Source organism: Anguilla rostrata, chromosome 4 (genome assembly GCF_018555375.3).
Source record: "Anguilla rostrata isolate EN2019 chromosome 4, ASM1855537v3, whole genome shotgun sequence".
NCBI lineage: Eukaryota > Metazoa > Chordata > Actinopteri > Anguilliformes > Anguillidae > Anguilla > Anguilla rostrata.
The window spans coordinates 50,456,227-50,473,438 of record NC_057936.1 but is presented as its reverse complement, the minus strand read 5'-3'; the positions used below and the strand labels follow the sequence as shown (position 1 = coordinate 50,473,438).

At 44.3% G+C, this 17,212-nt stretch overlaps 1 protein-coding gene across 2 annotated transcripts in view; it reads right to left on the bottom strand.

Moving 5' to 3' along the window:
* The window catches only part of prex2 (phosphatidylinositol-3,4,5-trisphosphate-dependent Rac exchange factor 2), a 107,065-nt gene that overhangs the window by 30,623 nt on the left and 59,230 nt on the right, over window positions 1-17,212 (bottom strand). For both annotated transcript variants that reach the window (XM_064333025.1, XM_064333026.1), the window contains exons 24-32: window positions 16,943-17,165; window positions 16,100-16,307; window positions 10,319-10,498; window positions 9,308-9,402; window positions 8,831-8,913; window positions 7,763-7,853; window positions 4,420-4,548; window positions 2,555-2,596; window positions 1,132-1,349 (exon numbers count right to left, since the gene is read on the bottom strand). In XM_064333025.1, the coding sequence (XP_064189095.1) occupies window positions 1,132-1,349; window positions 2,555-2,596; window positions 4,420-4,548; window positions 7,763-7,853; window positions 8,831-8,913; window positions 9,308-9,402; window positions 10,319-10,498; window positions 16,100-16,307; window positions 16,943-17,165 (1,269 nt within the window). The remainder of the gene's footprint in view (window positions 1-1,131; window positions 1,350-2,554; window positions 2,597-4,419; window positions 4,549-7,762; window positions 7,854-8,830; window positions 8,914-9,307; window positions 9,403-10,318; window positions 10,499-16,099; window positions 16,308-16,942; window positions 17,166-17,212) is intronic.

Genomic DNA, 17,212 nt, shown 5'->3' with positions numbered 1-17,212 from the left:
TGCTTTCAGTTCTTAGTTCAATTCTCTTTTGCAGTTCACAGCATCTCCAGGTCATTATACACCAGAAAGAAGCAGCAGAAATAAGGTTATAATAAAGCATGTCGTAACACAGCCAACAACCACATTAACCTACACACATCTCTGACACTAGGGGAATATGGCACACACAGAACGTGCTATGGATAAATATTATCTGATCAGCATTAGGGTGAACCTGTTAATTTATTTAACCTTTCAGATAACATCAATTTCCAATTCCTTGGAATCTCTTAATGAACATATATAATACTTGAGGCTTAGAGCATAATATAAACTGTGACATCACCAAGTTTGAACCCTCAGTATTCTTACAGTATATTACACAGACACAGACAATTTTTAACAGCTGGCTAATCCTCCTTAAGCGCTGTCCTTCCCCGACTATGCTGAATCTGCATGCATTTGTGAAGCTGTACAGTAGATATCCAGGGTCAGTCAGTGAACCAATCCAATTATTCAGAGAAGAACCGGTGAAGGGTTAAGCACAGTTTTTGGTATTAACGAATCAGGTGGTATCTTACCAAATGAGCCAATATGAAATCAGAAAACAGAGCATTCATCAGGGCAAGTGAACAAACATCAAAACAGAAATGTTGAGACAGAAAGAAGCCGTGCAGTAGTGGAGCTTGGTCACTCTAATTGTTTGGTGCACTGGGCCAAGCAGGCTTTTATTATGTGAAGATTACTCACAGGAAAGACAGACGCAGCCCCCTCATTAGGGCGTGCAACAAAGACCATTCTGTGTAGCACAATGGCATGCCTGTTCCACATTATAATGAAGTTTTCCTGCAGTGCTCAGTTGAGGGGCTTGCCAATTGTAATTTCTGTTGTAATATCCCTATTTTTTTTATTTTATTTACTGTAACAAAACAAAACCATAAGTAATTCACAGGAGATCACAGGCAGCAAATGTTTCTGGCAGCGTTCAGAGGGAGGCCCTCCCCTCCACAGCCCTGCTACTGCAGCCATATTCAGGTGATCAAAGGAGGGGGGCGGTGGCGAATGTGAGAAGATCAGAGGGGCATGGGTACAGTAAAACTCGCCCTCGTCTGGGCATAGCGAGCAGGGCGGGGCGTCTCCTCCGACACTCACCGAGTTCGGGGAGAGCAGGGACTGGAAGTGGAAGAGCAGGCCGGCGCTGGCGATCTGCTCCAGCCAGCGGCGGGCCGCCTCCTGGGCCTCCGTCTCGCCCTCCTTCCCGCCGCTGTGCGTCTGGTTGAGGACGGCTAGCAGGTGTTCGGAGAAGGCGCAGACAGCCGCCACCAGGCTCTGGCAGAACACCATGTCCCGCCTGAGCTGGATCTCCGAGTCTGTGGGTGTCGGACAGACGGAGAGAGATCGCAAGAGAGGCTCAAATCTTCGCAGATTCAAAAAAAAAAAAAAAAACAAGGAACCACATCTGCACAACACTGTGGAGAGTTGTTGAAGTATTACAGTACATCTTGTGCAGTTTCTGCTAGCGATCGACACCATTAACATACACAAATGGTTTGATACAGACATTTGAAAGGGACAACCACTCAAAATGTCCTTGGCAGATTTTCGGATAGTTTGGTTTGAAGTGTTTATAAGTATTGCATTGTCTAGCAATGTTACAATGTACTGTGCAACCACTGATCAGCCCCCGCTTCTTTAATGACATTGCTGGTAATATTATTTATAGAATAGTTGTTTTTCATACATGCTACATTATATTTAAAATCAATTGCCAGTTAGAACTATGGTAAAGTGCTCAGATCAGTCAATCAATCAGTCGATCTGAAACGTAATTTAATATAAACATTTTGAATTACATGCTGAAAAAACTATGAGACAAACAGTTAAGGAACTATTAGAAGATTTAAATATAATGTGATTTTGAACACAACAACAGATTACAGGCATTTTCAACCCATAAAAAGACTGCAATTTTGGATGCATATCCAAATAAAATAAGGTGGCTTCTGAAACTTCCTAAAAATGAACAGCTGAAAATTGAAGCAATCTGTTCTTTCTAAAATGAAGCATGTGCCTTTATCATAGTGCAGTGATACTTGCAAAGTAATGGAACACGTCCAAGGGAATTAATGCTAATGGAATTAAAGTGAGCATGGACTGTACCTCTGACCACTTTAAAACACACATTCCTACATGCAGGATGTGATTATCTTTTAAAGACCAATGGAGTTGGACTGGACTGATGGGTTTAACATGTTGCTTTATAAGGTTATCCAATATCAACATCATGTTATATTTTAATTATGCCCCTATTATTAAAGATATGATGTCTAAGAAGCATGAATATTTTGGGCAGTGGGGGTGGTGGAATCTCTGAGGTTTCCCAGATCCCTCTCGCTGAAGTGCACTGTTTCTCTGAGAAAGTTTAAGGATGTTGTTTTTAGAATACTTGTGTGGAGTGTGAACTGTGAACTCTGTGGAGTGTGGTCTCTCTTGAAAAAAATTATTTCAGTCTCAGTGAGTCTTCCAGCTTAAATAAAGGTTAGAAATAGAAACAAAAACGCACTAAAGAACTCACCGGTGTACTGAAGTAGAACCAACAGCAGACGCGTCTTCACCTCTGGAAATGACAAAAAACAACCCAGTTACCTGAATGAAAACATGTTGTGTGTTAAGACACTTGTTAGCGGAAACTGTAAAATGAATCACGATGTCAGCTGGCACTGGTATTTTATACAGTATTCCTTGTGATTAGGCTGATCACGATAGAGCCATAACAGAGCAGAGACCACAGAGTGGATGAAGGCTTTGGTGTGCAGCCTCATGCTTCTGTATTCTGTATCCTGAATCTGCTCCATATCTACTTGTCATTATATCTGCACAGCATTCCGCAACAGGGTCTCAGGCTAGAATCCTCTCTGCACTCTTCTCTACCCCTGCAGCAGATTGGCCACTCTCGCCCAACACAGGCCGTGATAGGCTCCAGCATCCCCTGTGAACATGACCAGGAGAAGCGGGTATAGATAATGGATGCACAGACTATTCTCTACCCTGCACTTCCACAATAAGCAATGAAAAATTCTACAAACAGCCATTCTGGATTTGACACCACTTCCTGCTTCCCGAGTTCATTTAAAAACATGAGATCAATCACTGACTTGAAGTGCAAGCAGACAGAACCATCCCCCCACCCCCCTCCACCACAAGCAGGGCTTGGTTGGCAGGCAATAGAAGGGATAGAATCCATTTGTCGTTTCATTGTGCAGCAAGAGCTGAAGAATAGATGTGTATTAATTCTGCTGGAAGACATGTCTATCTGAAAGATCAGTGTTTTCATCTCCAATCTAACACATGGAACGCATATTGCTTACAGCACTGAGCTGCAAATCAACTGCTTTGTCATAAAACCACATATCAGTCATCAGTCTTAGCCTTAGATGTTTGGTTCATGGTTATTTGTGCCAAAATCAAAAGGGCACAATCAAAAGTGAAATAAGCAACTGATGTTGCTTTACAAGTATTACGCTTACGTAATTGAACTATTTAGCAAACAATCTTATTCAGAGCAACTTAACATTCCTTACATATAACCCCATTTAACAGCTAGATATTTACAGAAGCAATTCAGGTTAAGTACCTTACTCTAGAGTACCATAGCACTGACTCACCTGGGAATTGAACCTGCAACCTCAAGAGTCATAAGCTGAATTCCCTAAATGCTATGCTACACAGCCACCTGCACACATGCTGAGCAGACCACACTTTCTGAAAACTGCATGGCAATTATGACATTAAACTGCATGGAAACAGCCTTCAGCTTGTTCAGAGTCACACCTTGAAGAACGTTTTAAAAATGAATGCAATGTTCAGAAAATGTCTGTTACAGCCCCCCGAGAAGCTGACCTTCCAATTTTCAAAGTTCCCCCTCCTCCCTCAATAATTTTACAATTTACACAGATGATGAAACAATCCACTCTACAAAGTAAGATATTCCATTTGCGCATCAGCGTGACAACACCGCGGGGCATAGGAACGGTAAAAGCCACAGCAGCATAACCGCCACATGAAAAAGTCATCACGAAGCATGAAAAGGAATTGCACACATGCCAAGCTACACGGCAATATTCCATCACTGGCTTTTATTTAATTTCACAGCTTAAATCACTCGCTTCTCAGGACTGCAGTGCAGCCGTTCACTTTGTGAGATTTGTGTGTTTACTCTGAAAGTTAACACCAAAGAGCTTAAATGGCGGTAAGAACCTTTGGACGGCCGACAGCTAACTGGCGGGGGCCTCAAAGCTTTATAGCCGCTCTCTCCCCTGATTGAATTCAGCACGTATAGTGCCTGAATTATTCATCACAAGCTTTACGTGGTGCTGAGCACCGCGTGGCACCTGGCAGACCTGGAGGTAGCAAAGGTGGCGGTGCAAGTGCTGAACTGACCTTCAACAAACTTGGCGATGGTCTGCGTGAGGGCCTGGACGCTGCTGGGCAGGTTCCACGGGTCCTGCTTCACGTGGAGCCGCAGCTTCTTGGTGCAGTTGACCCTGGGCTCCATTTCCTGGTGGAACTCTGTCCAATACAAACACCAGCTGTCACGGCAAACGCAGCACAACCTCACTGTCTGAAACTGCCACTTCAGTGCACGATGTAATACATACGGTTACAGTGTATATTCATCAAATCTCATAACAAAACATTAGATGGTCCACCATCAACTCTGTCACAACCCCTTTCGTCAATGTACAGTTGATGGGTATTTCACGTGCTTTTTTTTCTATCATTGGATAGCAAAACCCCCCAGGGTTTTTTAACATGTATTCAGACAATGTACATTGTGAGGGGGCAGCATGGTTGTGGTGCCGACTGCAGGTGGAGAGATGGGGGGAGTGGTTTAGCCAGCTGGCAGTCACAGCTGTGGGCAGTTACGTGATTACAGTTTATTGTAGTTCAAACCTTTATCAGTACTGCCTGCAGTAAAGTTCCCAACGGACGCACATGGTCACGAATAGCAACAACAGCAACAGCAACAACAGTGACAGTATTATGGCGCGTATAGTCAATAAACCGCGAGCATCTTACAGCTCCGAGCCTGATTGGTTCTTTGGGACTTGTAACATACCTATATTTGCATGATGAGCTAACAGGCCCACATGCCCGATTTCCGCATAACTAATGAGGAGGAACCACATAATCAAAAATGGGAACATCTGCCCATAAGTGTAAACACTGGTTGGAACATGTAGCCATTTTCAACAGTGACTAAGACCAAATGCTAATGTCCTGTTTTTTCTCCTCCCTCTTTTTTCAGTCAACAAACTGAGAGTAACTGTGGTGTCACGATGGAAAGTGATTAAGTTGCAGAGGATAACATTGGTTTAGCCTGAAAGTACCATTGATACTGGCGGGGGTCCAGGTATAATTGGATCAGAAGCCATTTTTCTTATGAAATGTTTCATTTAAGAACTCTGACACCTGATCAATCATGTGACAGACACAATTGGGAGAGGGAGGAGATGCAGTACCCGTCAGCTGTGGCAGCATGCATGTTTGATAGAGGGTGTGGGAACGCTTAAATTGAGGATAATAAAGTGGGTGTCAGAGATTGGGCTTTTGCAGGGCTCCTCCCCCCACAGCCCCCTCCCAACAGAGCCCTACGATCAGCCTGTAAAACCCTGCTTAATATCCCATGTGCCCCGCAGGCCATTTTATCTACTCAGATCAATGTTCTCTGGCCATTTCAGGCAGTTCTGTAAATGCACTGTCCCACCCATTTGTGGGGGGCTGGGTTTGATAAGCTGAACAATTCATGCAAGAAATTACCTGCACTTGCAGAGGATTGTTTTATCTTAACACATTGTATAATAATCTAATCTTTTAATCTCTGAAAAGCAATGAAGCAATTTCATAAAACCATCCTTTAGAATGCAATGCCAACAAAATACGGAGTGTAAAGGTACTAAACACACAGGTCACACAAGTTAGAAACTGCCTAACCCAATCCTGTCAATACTAAGGGCACACAACTGAAACCCTTCATGACCAAGGGCATACTCTGCCTGACCCAGCATACTAATGCTCTAAGCACACTCTCCCTAGACCTTTCACTACAATACTGAGGTCATACTACATAAATTCTTCTCTACCAAACCAAGGGTGCACTATGCATAACCCTTTCATCCTAATTCAAAAAATCTGCCTAATCCCATCATGCTAACATTGAGGGCACACTGCCTAACAGCTTCACTACAACCTCAAGGGCATACTATGCCAGGCCACTTCATGACAAGGCCACAGGCCGTCACAGCTGGTACACATTACACGCATTTATCATCATGCGTGAATGCTCATTTTCACATGTGGAACTGAACGGGTTATATCTGGAGGAATTTCTTCTGCTCGGTTCGCTGCCCAGATATGATTCATCTGCATTCTCCTCTGACACCCCTCAGATTCATTCATGGATTCAACATATAATGAAGAGGACTTCCAATTTGCGATGCTGGACAATGTGCCATAATGGGCTCTAAGCAAATCGTGCTACTGAAGAAACCCACAACACCACTGTAAACTAAAGTTGTGGAATGCATGGTGGGCACTGGGCACTGGGAATACATGTTGAGGAGTTGCCCTTGCACAGCCCCGGTTTTAGCATCGCTGGACACTGGAGCAGAGACACACACGGGGGTCGGAAAGCCACTGATGGAATCGGCGGGGGGGGGGGCTGGGCGCAGGGGAACGAGAGTGAAGCCATGTTGTGTTTGGCTCTCAGTGAAGTGGCAGGAACACCTCCTCTCCACTCAGCAGGAGGCTCTGCAACTGCAATCCACTTCCTTTTCTACTTCATTTTGGATGAATACCGAGCCTGAAGGCGGTCCAATGTTATCTTAATTCTCTAGGCCTGCGATAATCAAATCCGTTACACACCTATAGAAAAAATGTATTTTACAAGAAGAAAAAAAGGCTAAAATATCTTACTATAACACAGGCAAATAACTGAACATGACGGAGAAAACATGGACATAATATGGTGGGACAAAGAAGTAGAGACGAAGGGAAGAGAGGATAAAAAGTTTTCTAATTGAATGATAAATATTCCAGAGGTAATTGTTTTTGTCTTAAAACGGCACAAAGACCAGAGAGTTCAATAATGGCTTTTCCCTTAGAAAAGATGTAATCCCATTTATCTATCCCAAGCAGGTTGGGTAATGAGCTGTTGTTGAGCTGGTTTTACGACAAGCCGATGCACAGACTTATCCTCCGGGTCTCTGATGGTGGTTTTCTGTATCATTTCTAAATGATCATAAACGCGTTCTCCTCATCGAGCTCTCATGCTTCTGACCTTTAATGCCGGAAAGCGCCCATAAATCTCAATGGTCGTTTGTGAGCAAAGTCCAGAGCGCAGCGGGCAATCAAAAATATGAAAATGTTTCAACCGTAATTCAGCGTGCGTAAAGCTCAGCCATCCGGTAATGGTACATTTTAATGGTGGTCCTCCTCGTAACTGATCACTACTGCCAGAATACAGAGGGACAGGGCGGGGGATTTGCGAGATGCGTCTCCTTTAGCAGTAAGTCTCTTTGAAAGGCCGATTTCATTTCTGTTTTTCTTCCTATTGAGCATGAAAGGGACAACCGCGGCAGGCCCCTGCAGAAAATTCCAGCTTAAACCGGCGTGAGGCGGTCAAGCTGGTGTAAGCTGCGTTTGACACTTTTAACTGGTTTAAGAGGGTATCCCACCATTTTCCCGCCATTACACACAGAGGAGAGTCTGAGTCTGACCTTACCTTGCAGACCCCGCCCTGGTGAGAAGCACTTTGTCTGTTCGAAGGCTCGAGACACAACTGCCCCCTTGAGCAGGCTGGTGATAGACTCCACCTGCAGGATCATAAAGGAGGTGTTTACATCACTGCACAGCAGCTGTTATTGCATTTTTGCATCCCAACAGCACCACTGATTTTCACTCACAAAGGTTCTTTAAATATTGAATAAACACTGTTTTAAAAAGAGTCTTTTTTTAACTTTAGGGATAAAAAAGGGGCCACTTCCTGGAAAAAACAGGAAATAGACGGCAGTAAACCAGCTCCCGTGTCCAGAACTAACTTGTCGGGGCGGATGGAACAGCGGGTTCCCACCCCCCTCCCACCCCCCCCCCCCCCCCCAGGTCAGGCTGTGTCTCCCAAAACCCAACCCCCACACAGTCCACGCTCCCCCAGACATATTTCATCCGCAGCCGGTAAACAAAGCCAGGGGACTGGGGCCACCATAAAAATGTGCACCAGGAAAACATCCGAAGCTATCCAAGTTGTTTTTTAAGCTCTCTGCCAAGAGACATCCTCCTTTGAAAGCCTAAAAAGAAAAGTGTGGCTCCTGTCTGTAGGACAGCCGGGGGTGGGGGGGAGGGGGCGCATTGTGTTCTGGTTCTCACACAAGGTTTTCCCAAGGTGTCGGAATGGGAAAAGGCAAGGTTGTCCAAGAATTTTTTTTTTTCTTGGGAGCAGTCCTTGAGAGTAATATTCATCTTACATAAACAGAGGTCATAGATTAGGGAAAGAATGCATGCAGCATTATCAGTAACCTGCTCCTGTATCAGCATATTCTACTTGATACTCCACTATACTGTGCATGAAAAAAAAAAAAACTTGCACAGTCCAAGGGCATTTTTTTTTAACAATGTTTAATTCCCACTTTCCCTGTTTCACTGTTTCTTTGTATTGTCATTTATAAAGTCTGGACCATGGTGGACATGGCCGAATCAAAAATGATTTCCTCTACAGCATACATCACCCTGAAGATCTCTAAATACACTGTTTAAATTTGGTTATGTGTCATTTGACAGGACTAGTAATCCATACCTGACTAAAGAGATGTTCCAGAAACCCATGCAATTTCTTTTGCTTATCATGAGAAATCCACACACTGACTGGCATCTCATCTCCTGTGAGAAAAAAAAAAACCATGAAGGGGAAAACAAATGCAATCTCTGAATAAACATGAGCTTCATTAGAAGAAAACCCAGTGAAGCAGTCATCGTAACGACACTCCGTTCATTAAGCTAATGATACATGACGGTACATTACAAAGACCGGCAACAAAATCCACAGAGCAGGGCTTTATCTTCCCCTGCAACACTGTAAATACAGTCTGGTGCTTTCAAAGCCCCATTAAACAATTAACACTTAATGACTGCGCATTTACCATAACCTGCTCCATTTGCAGAGCTGAAAGTAGTGCATCAGTTGGAATCACACAACAGGGCCTTACTGTGATACAGGAACTGAGAGGCCAGAATTATACTTTAGGGATGTGCAGTAAGAGTGCAGCATGACTACCTGAGTCCATCTCGTCACTGTGAACATAGGAACTGCAGTGGCTGCTGCAAATGCTGGTGAAGGAGGCTATGGAGTTCCTGTTGCTGTTACAATCACTATGAGAAAGAAGCAAACCATCCACCTGTTATTACACCAGTATCTCTAAGCATTTTGCTATCTTAATTTTATCAACTTTATTTCATATCACCTTTTATACAGGACTGTGTGCTTTATAGATAAAAAGGTACAAAAGAAAAAGGCAAGATGTAGAATAGCCTGTAGAATTAAAAACTAGACATATACAGTAGATATACACAATAAATAAAATAACAAATAATGATACAATCACAATAAAACACATTAAAATATTTAGAAAAGTACAATCAAAATTGTAAGACAGTAAAAAAATTTTTTTTAAAACATAACATAAAGAAGCATAGTGAAATGGCATCTTAAAAATGTATATTATGGTAAACCATCAGTCAAGTAAAACATTAACAGTGGTACTATAAAGCAGGTAGAAAATGTGGGTCATGTACACAAACTGCAGTATGCTATGTTTTGATGATTTGCAGTGCTGTGGTTTCCATTTTCTCCCACTCAAGTTACACACTAAATTGCTGGGGTCATTTGTCAGGGTACATTTGGGCTCATTGAAATAGTTCTTGTTTTCTGAGTTTTTTTAAATGCCAACAGCCTGTATGAGTTTCAGCACATAAAAAGGAGCTGATGTGAGTTACGTATAGTACCTGTACGAAACTCCAGCTGAAGATGATCATATCAGTTAACTATGAGTTCCTGTAGCCGACAGTGATTAAGCCAGTTGCCTGTATGAGCATCTGCAGTGGGCTGCGATTCAGACAATTTACTATATGAGTCTCTGTTGGGGATGATGATGCGGACAGGCACCTGTATGAGTCTCTACAGTGGATGGCGATTCAGTTAACTATATGAGTCTCTGTTGGGGACGATGATGCGCGCAGTCAGTTAACTATATGAGTCTCTGTTGGGGACGATGATGCAGTCAGGCACCTGTATGAGTCTCTGTTGCTGATGGTGTCATGGCCAGAGTCCTCCTGCTCGTCCCCGGCCACGTTGAAGCAGACCTTCTTGCCGTTGCGCTCGCCCCTCTCGCCCTCGTTGTCGGCGGAGATGTAGTTCTCTGTGGTCTTGGCGTCAGATGCAGGAGGGTGAGTGATGGAGGACAGCAGACTGAAAGAGTGGAGGGGAGGTGCAGGTTACCCATCACCACAGATACCACATTAACACTACTTACAACAGAGTCATTACCATTACTGCAGTAAGTTTATAAATGCAGCACGGCAAATATGACCTTGCATTTAATTTCTAACAGCCCCTCAAATTTACAGTGTAGAGTTTACATTCCACGAAAAGTATGCTGAGTGTATACATGAAGGTAATTTCATCGAGATGTGCAATCTGGTGTGGGCCAAAAAAACAAAACCTGTTTGCATTTGGCTTCCGGACAACAACTTCAAAGGTTAGAGGTCCTCATAATATTAATATCTTCAAACATGCAAAACCAGCTGTGTCAACAGCTGAAAGCAGAACAAAAATATGCCCCTTTCGTAATATACTGAGGACCCTGGCTTTAGTGGAGGGCAGCTCTGAAGAGAGCTTATGCTCAAGTTATTTTCACAGTTGTAGAAACACATGGTGACACTTAGAGCCGTGATTTCAATAATGCAATACTTGCTCTTTGCAAAGCGATCTTTTCAGACACGAATATGCCAGCATGCCACGTCCATTTGAATTTCCAAATCAAATCAGAATCATGTATGTGTGACTTTTTCCACTGCGCCAAGAGTGAAACCAGTAAGCTCTGTGAGCTTAAAGAAATATATCAAATGAATGAGAAATAAAACATTGCCTTCACAGCTCATGCATGCTATCATGATGGATTATGCAGGCTTTTTTCATCCATTTCAAACATCCACTCCACTCTCCTTCCACCCCCCTCCCCCCTTGTATTCAGTGAACAGCGAAGCTGAAGCACGTTCTCTTTGAGGTGCACTTGAAGGTCCAAACAATGGCTCTTCAGTGGAGAGCAGCATGCCATCACCATGGAGAACAGGCAAAGCTCTTGGATTGGTTGTAATCAGGAAGTGCGTATGACTTACGGTCTTCCCGGCACTGGTTACCAAAGAATACTTACGGAGAATAATAATGAGCACCACAGGTTTGGGGATACAGCTGAAATAACACTATAGACAGCACGAAGCATAGTGAACACATCTTGTTTTATGTAACTGATTCATATAAGTTTCACTCAAATTACACTGTAAACAGATGCCATAATTATACCTGCAATTTACTGAATAATTGAATAATTATGGTGCAATGATATCAATATCAATGCATTTTTACATCCAGTTTGGGGTTCAAAACCTATTCCATTACTAGGGACTGAAGGTGTGACCAGCAGAGGGGATCTCATATAAAGCCTGAGAAACAAAGCTGTGCAGGGCATGGTATGGGATAATCTATACACTTTACTTTCAATTAACATGAGAGTTGAGAAACAAACTCATTAGCCCAGGATAAATCAGGCTGACAGTTCAAAGAGAAGAACCAATGTCACAGAATTCAGGAAAATTATGCCTTCCTTGAAGTTCTGAATAAGTTACCAAAAGAACATGTTCATTTTTTGCAATACAAATTCAGCAGATTTTTATCATTTTAAGGATGATGCCCCCTACCCCTTCCAAGATACTTAAGTGAATATACTGTGAATATACTCTGAGACTATTGAAGAAGGAGCACTGACATTCACATAAACAGTGCCTTGTATGACAACTTCAATTCATCACATGCAGTGGAGAATGAGGAACAGGTAGTCCATGTCCTCTGGCACGGCCAGGACCTTCAGGGAGGGCACAAAGCTTTAAATCCCAGGATTTAAATTTAAAAAAGACACATCCCTGCATTTTATAAGAGCTAATTTGCCTTGTCGCTCCACTGCTGCTTCACAGTCAGCTGTGTGTGTGAGAGAGAGAAAGTGAGAGACAGAGAGAAAGAGGGACAGAGAGAGAGAGAGACAGAGACATGGACAGTGAGAGAGACAGAGACAGAGAGAGAGAGAGAGCGAGCCAGCGAGAGACAAAGAGAGACAGAGCGACTAGGAGAGAGACAGAGAGAGAAAGAGCGAGCGAGCCAGCGAGAGAGAGAGAGAGAGAGAGAGAGACAGAGCGACTAGGAGACAGGAGAGAGAAGAGGGGGAGCCAGGAGAGAGAGAGGAGAGAAGAGAGAGACAGAGCGACTAGGAGAGAGACAGAGATAAAGAAAGAGCGAGCGAGCGAGCCAGCAAAGAGAGAGAGAAGAGAGAGAGAGAGAAGAGAGAGACAGAGCGACTAGGAGAGAGACAGAGATAAAAAAGAGCGAGCGAGCGAGCCAGGGAGAGACAGAGAGAGACAGAGCGACTAGGAGAGAGACAGAGATAAAGAAAGAGCGAGCGAGCCAGCGAGAGAGAGAGAGAGAGAGAGAGAGAGAGAGACAGAGCGAATAGGAGAGAGACAGAGATAAAAAAAGAGCGAGCGAGCGAGCCAGGGAGAGAGAGAGAGAGACAGAGCGACTAGGAGAGAGACAGAGATTAAGAAAGAGCGAGGGAGCGAGCCAGCGAGAGAGAGACAGAGAGAGAGAGAGAGAGAGAGAGAGACAGAGCGACCAGGAGAGAGACATAGAGACAGAGAGAGATATCAATATCCTCCTCAGCCCTTTCTAATGCGTGGCAGTAAAACTGAAGGTGGCAGGAGTCCACTGTGAACTGGCCGTGACCGAAGCGATCGCACTGACTGGAGCCCGACACCAATGCATTCATTCCAGTGGCTACAAGGGAGGCTCCACTGTCCTCTCCATACAGCATCTACAACACTGCACAGTATTTCATGTACTTAAGTAAGCTAAAAAAAAATGGACCACTGCTAAATGTGAGTGCATTTAGACCCAGTCCATATTTTACAGTCATAAAGTCAGCAGGGATTGCACTCAGCTCATATTTTGGAGGACGCATATCCGATATTAAAATGTGTCAATTTCATTTACTCTGTTGCATGCTCTTGAATTGCCACTCTAACCAAACTGAGCATCACTGTGTGTCTCTCGAAAGGCGTTGACCCTCTTGGTTGTAAATCTTTGGGAGGCGTAACATTAATGTGCGCGGGGCACCCTGAACGACAGTCCCGCCTCCATTTCATTTTCTCCGGCTTCCTGTTAGGAGCCCGCGCACAGTGCAGATCCCACCGTTCTGCCTCACCCTGCCGAAAACGCAATGTGCTCTGAGGCAACGGCTCTCTCTGCAGCACTGTACAAACACAACAGCGGAAGACAACAAGGGCAGGACCCAGATCACTCACACAGGCACGAGAGTGACTGTACTGTTGATTAAAATGTTAAGACACGGCTGTAAAAACTTCATACGTTGGTTCATGATTCATCTGGAGAATTCATTCAGGCATTAGAGTAGCAACATTTCATTATACTGACAAAACACAACTGAAGAGATTTCAGAATTTTTTCTGATACACCCAGAGAGCTTACATAGGTATGGTTGATCAAATTTTTAAAATACTGTTGAGTATAGTCTCCAGTTCATCCACGTAATTCACACAGGAACTCAAAAAAATTACTACAGTAACTGTGAAGTTCATTAAAAATGTTGAAGTATTACATATGTTTTGCCTCCACTTTAGAAAGAATCAAGGCAGGCATACATGAAATTCACAAGTTCTGAACAAATCTTTCCCTCGCAGTGAAAATTACTGAACTACATGATTATATTCAGTGGCATTTTCATACGGCGCGTTCAAACGGCTACATCACGTCCGATGAATGAAAATCTTTTAAATTGGAGTGTACGGTTCATTCACAGCTCTCTGTACACATGCAAAAGCTTGACAATGGAGAACAGAGTCCTCACATCGCTCAAAATGGTAAACAAGCTGGAACAGAAGACAGACGCACATCTTCCATCATCCTAAACTAAATACAACACAGCTGACAGAACTCGGGGAGTGGCCGCGAACTCATGATCCTTTTTCATTGACACCAAGCAAGGTAGCTCTCCATGTGACTCCGTAATCACCATGGGTGTATCGTTGTGTCATTTATCATGCCCAAATACAGTCAGTTTGGTTTACTGAGTCCTCTGGAATAAGCTGTAAAGCCCTTAAACAGAGATTCGGCTGACACAAACACGCAGCTCGCTCTGCATGGGCCTGTATTTATACTCAATAGTTTCCAAAAATGCACAGAACTGAAGGGCACCACGTGTGTTTCAGAGGCTAATCCTATAGACTGAGAGAATGTGCCAACACTCTCATGTACAACTACATCTAACTGAGGGAAAAAAAATACACTGAAGACACTTAAGCTGGCTGAATGCAAAAACGAGATCACTTTCAGCTCAACCGCTGGGAACCCATCCTACAGAAATGCTATAAATTCCACAAATGATGTAACAGACCCATACATTTTTAATTCTGTCTGCCAACACGCATCAGCAGCAGTAGATAAGGGGGAATAAACGGCATCCCCCAGCGAAGTGCCTCTCCGGCGGCTGGGCCGGGCGGGCGGGCGGGCGAAGGCCGGACCCTGGAGGGGGAGGCTCACATTCGCCACGGCGAACACCGGCCCGGCAATCACAGCGGCACGAGGCGCCAAAGCCAAAAAACCCGCCACCGCCGGGCCAGAGCCCTTCCACCGAGCTTTCATCTGCACGCCGCTTCCTTTCCACCAGATTTACGAGCAGACGGCAGATTAAAGCTCCCCAGAAAATTAAAGACGTTTTTGCCGCAAGAGCAGGACAGTGCACTCTTAACTCAAGGTCAATGCGTCACTTCCCCTTTTTCAGCCAAAACATAATTTCGTTCACACACCAGAATCTCTTTATCTTACCAAGGAAATGGCAAGAAAACACTGTCACTTTGTCTCTGACTAGCAACATTTCAAAAGCTAATCACACATTTTTGAATTAGCATTGTAACGCTAATGCATTCAGTTACAGTTCATGTGTTAATTTATGTGTACATGTGTTCTAGCTTAATACTCACATAAGAGAACAGCATTGTGCGCAATTTAGCTGTAACAGCTGCGGATAACAGTTCCTAGCTTTTCACCAGAGAGAAACTCGACTTTAAAAATAATCAATATTAAAACAAATGGGAAAATCAATGCAGTGCAATAAATTATTGATTCATTACTTCACCAACGCCTCCAAGGATATGGGCGTTTTATTAACAGCCAGATTCAAAATGGTGTTTGGAGCAAAGACAGGGCCACAACTGATTTAGATAATGAACGTCATCGAGCAATTTGATTACCGCTAATAATTACAAAGCTATCCTTTCCCTGGATTCAGATTAAACAAGCCATTATGGTAATATTTCAACATAAGGGCTCCACCAAGACATTACTGAAATGAGTAATGAGAGTTCATATTTTACCGACTGTCCAAGCAAGGGCAGCTGAACATCTCATTCAATGTAATTTTGTCAGTTAGAGCTTCAGGCTAATTCTTCAGACCATTTTCAGCACACTTGGACTCCACCCCCCCCCCCCCCCAGTCCCCAATTATTATGATCTACAGTATGTGACAACTGCTTACTATACACAGTAGGACAGTTTTGCTAGCTTAAAACTTAGGTGTAAAAAAACATATTCGCGTGAAGACCTCTCCACCAACTGGATCAAACAAAGAAGCGAGGGATGTTGGAATAACATCACAGCCGTTCATTCCAAAGAGTAACTGCTATGGGCTGTTTCTAATACCGCAAGCCTCTGAGGGCTGTAACTCACTCGTGGATCTGCGCGGCGTAGCACTCCATCTCCTTGACCACGGTGGTCAGCTTGCCGAGGAGCTTCTGGTAGGCGTCCAGGGTGAGCAGGTCCTCCTCGCGCAGCAGGAAGCGGAGCCCGTGGCCCTCCGTCCTGCCCAGGCTGTGGCCCGACGGGGCCGCCATGCTGGTGATGGTGTGCTGGACGTACACCATGGGGTTCAGCTTGCCTGGAGAACGCAAAAAGGGCCACCGCCGCAGACTTTTCAGCCACACGCGACACAGCGAAGAGCCAAACGGAGCTGTGCATGCCATAGACACTCACGCTGTTTTAGTGACTAATCATTACCTCACCTCTTGGGCACTAGCGCTGCAGCACATAGCAGGTCCTGCCAGCTACTCACACTGTCTTAATTACATATCAACACCTTGTGTGTTGGCCACATAGATTTTGAGGAGAGAACATCACAAGGTTTGTCTGTGTGGCAGCCACTCACACTGGTTTAATGACATATCAATACTCCCCTCTCTTGAGGTCATATGCATCACAGTACAGAATCGGTCTGTTCATGTGATAACCTCTCACACTGTTTCAATGCCACCTCGACCTCTCACCTCCTTGCCATATGTATTGCACTACACAACCAGCCAGTCTACATGATAGCCACTCAGACTGCCTTAATGACGTATCAATATCTCCCCTCCAGGTCATATTCATTACAATACAAATTGGGTCATGTTATATGCACTCAAACCACCTTAATGACAAATCAATACCTCAGCTCTTGGTCACATGCAGAACATAACCGGCCTGTCTGCGGTATGCGATAGCCACCTAATGCTAAACTACATGACAAATCCTCACCCTGCTCTGTGTTCCTGCTGGTCTTCTCCAGCGTGGAGTTTTTCCTGCTGTCCAGCTGGACGCCAAAGGCGCTGCCCAGAGAGGTTGTGGTTTTGGGGTAGGACACCTCCATCACGTTGATGTGGCAGTTGGTGGGGCAGAAGTCGCTGCTGTGGAGCGGGGACACCTTGGTCTTGGCCTGCTTGAATGTGGGCCAGGCCCGGTTCTTCAGCACTCGGGAGAACTGCGGGCAAAAGCAGGCGACGCTCAGATTGCACTTCTGGCCCTCCT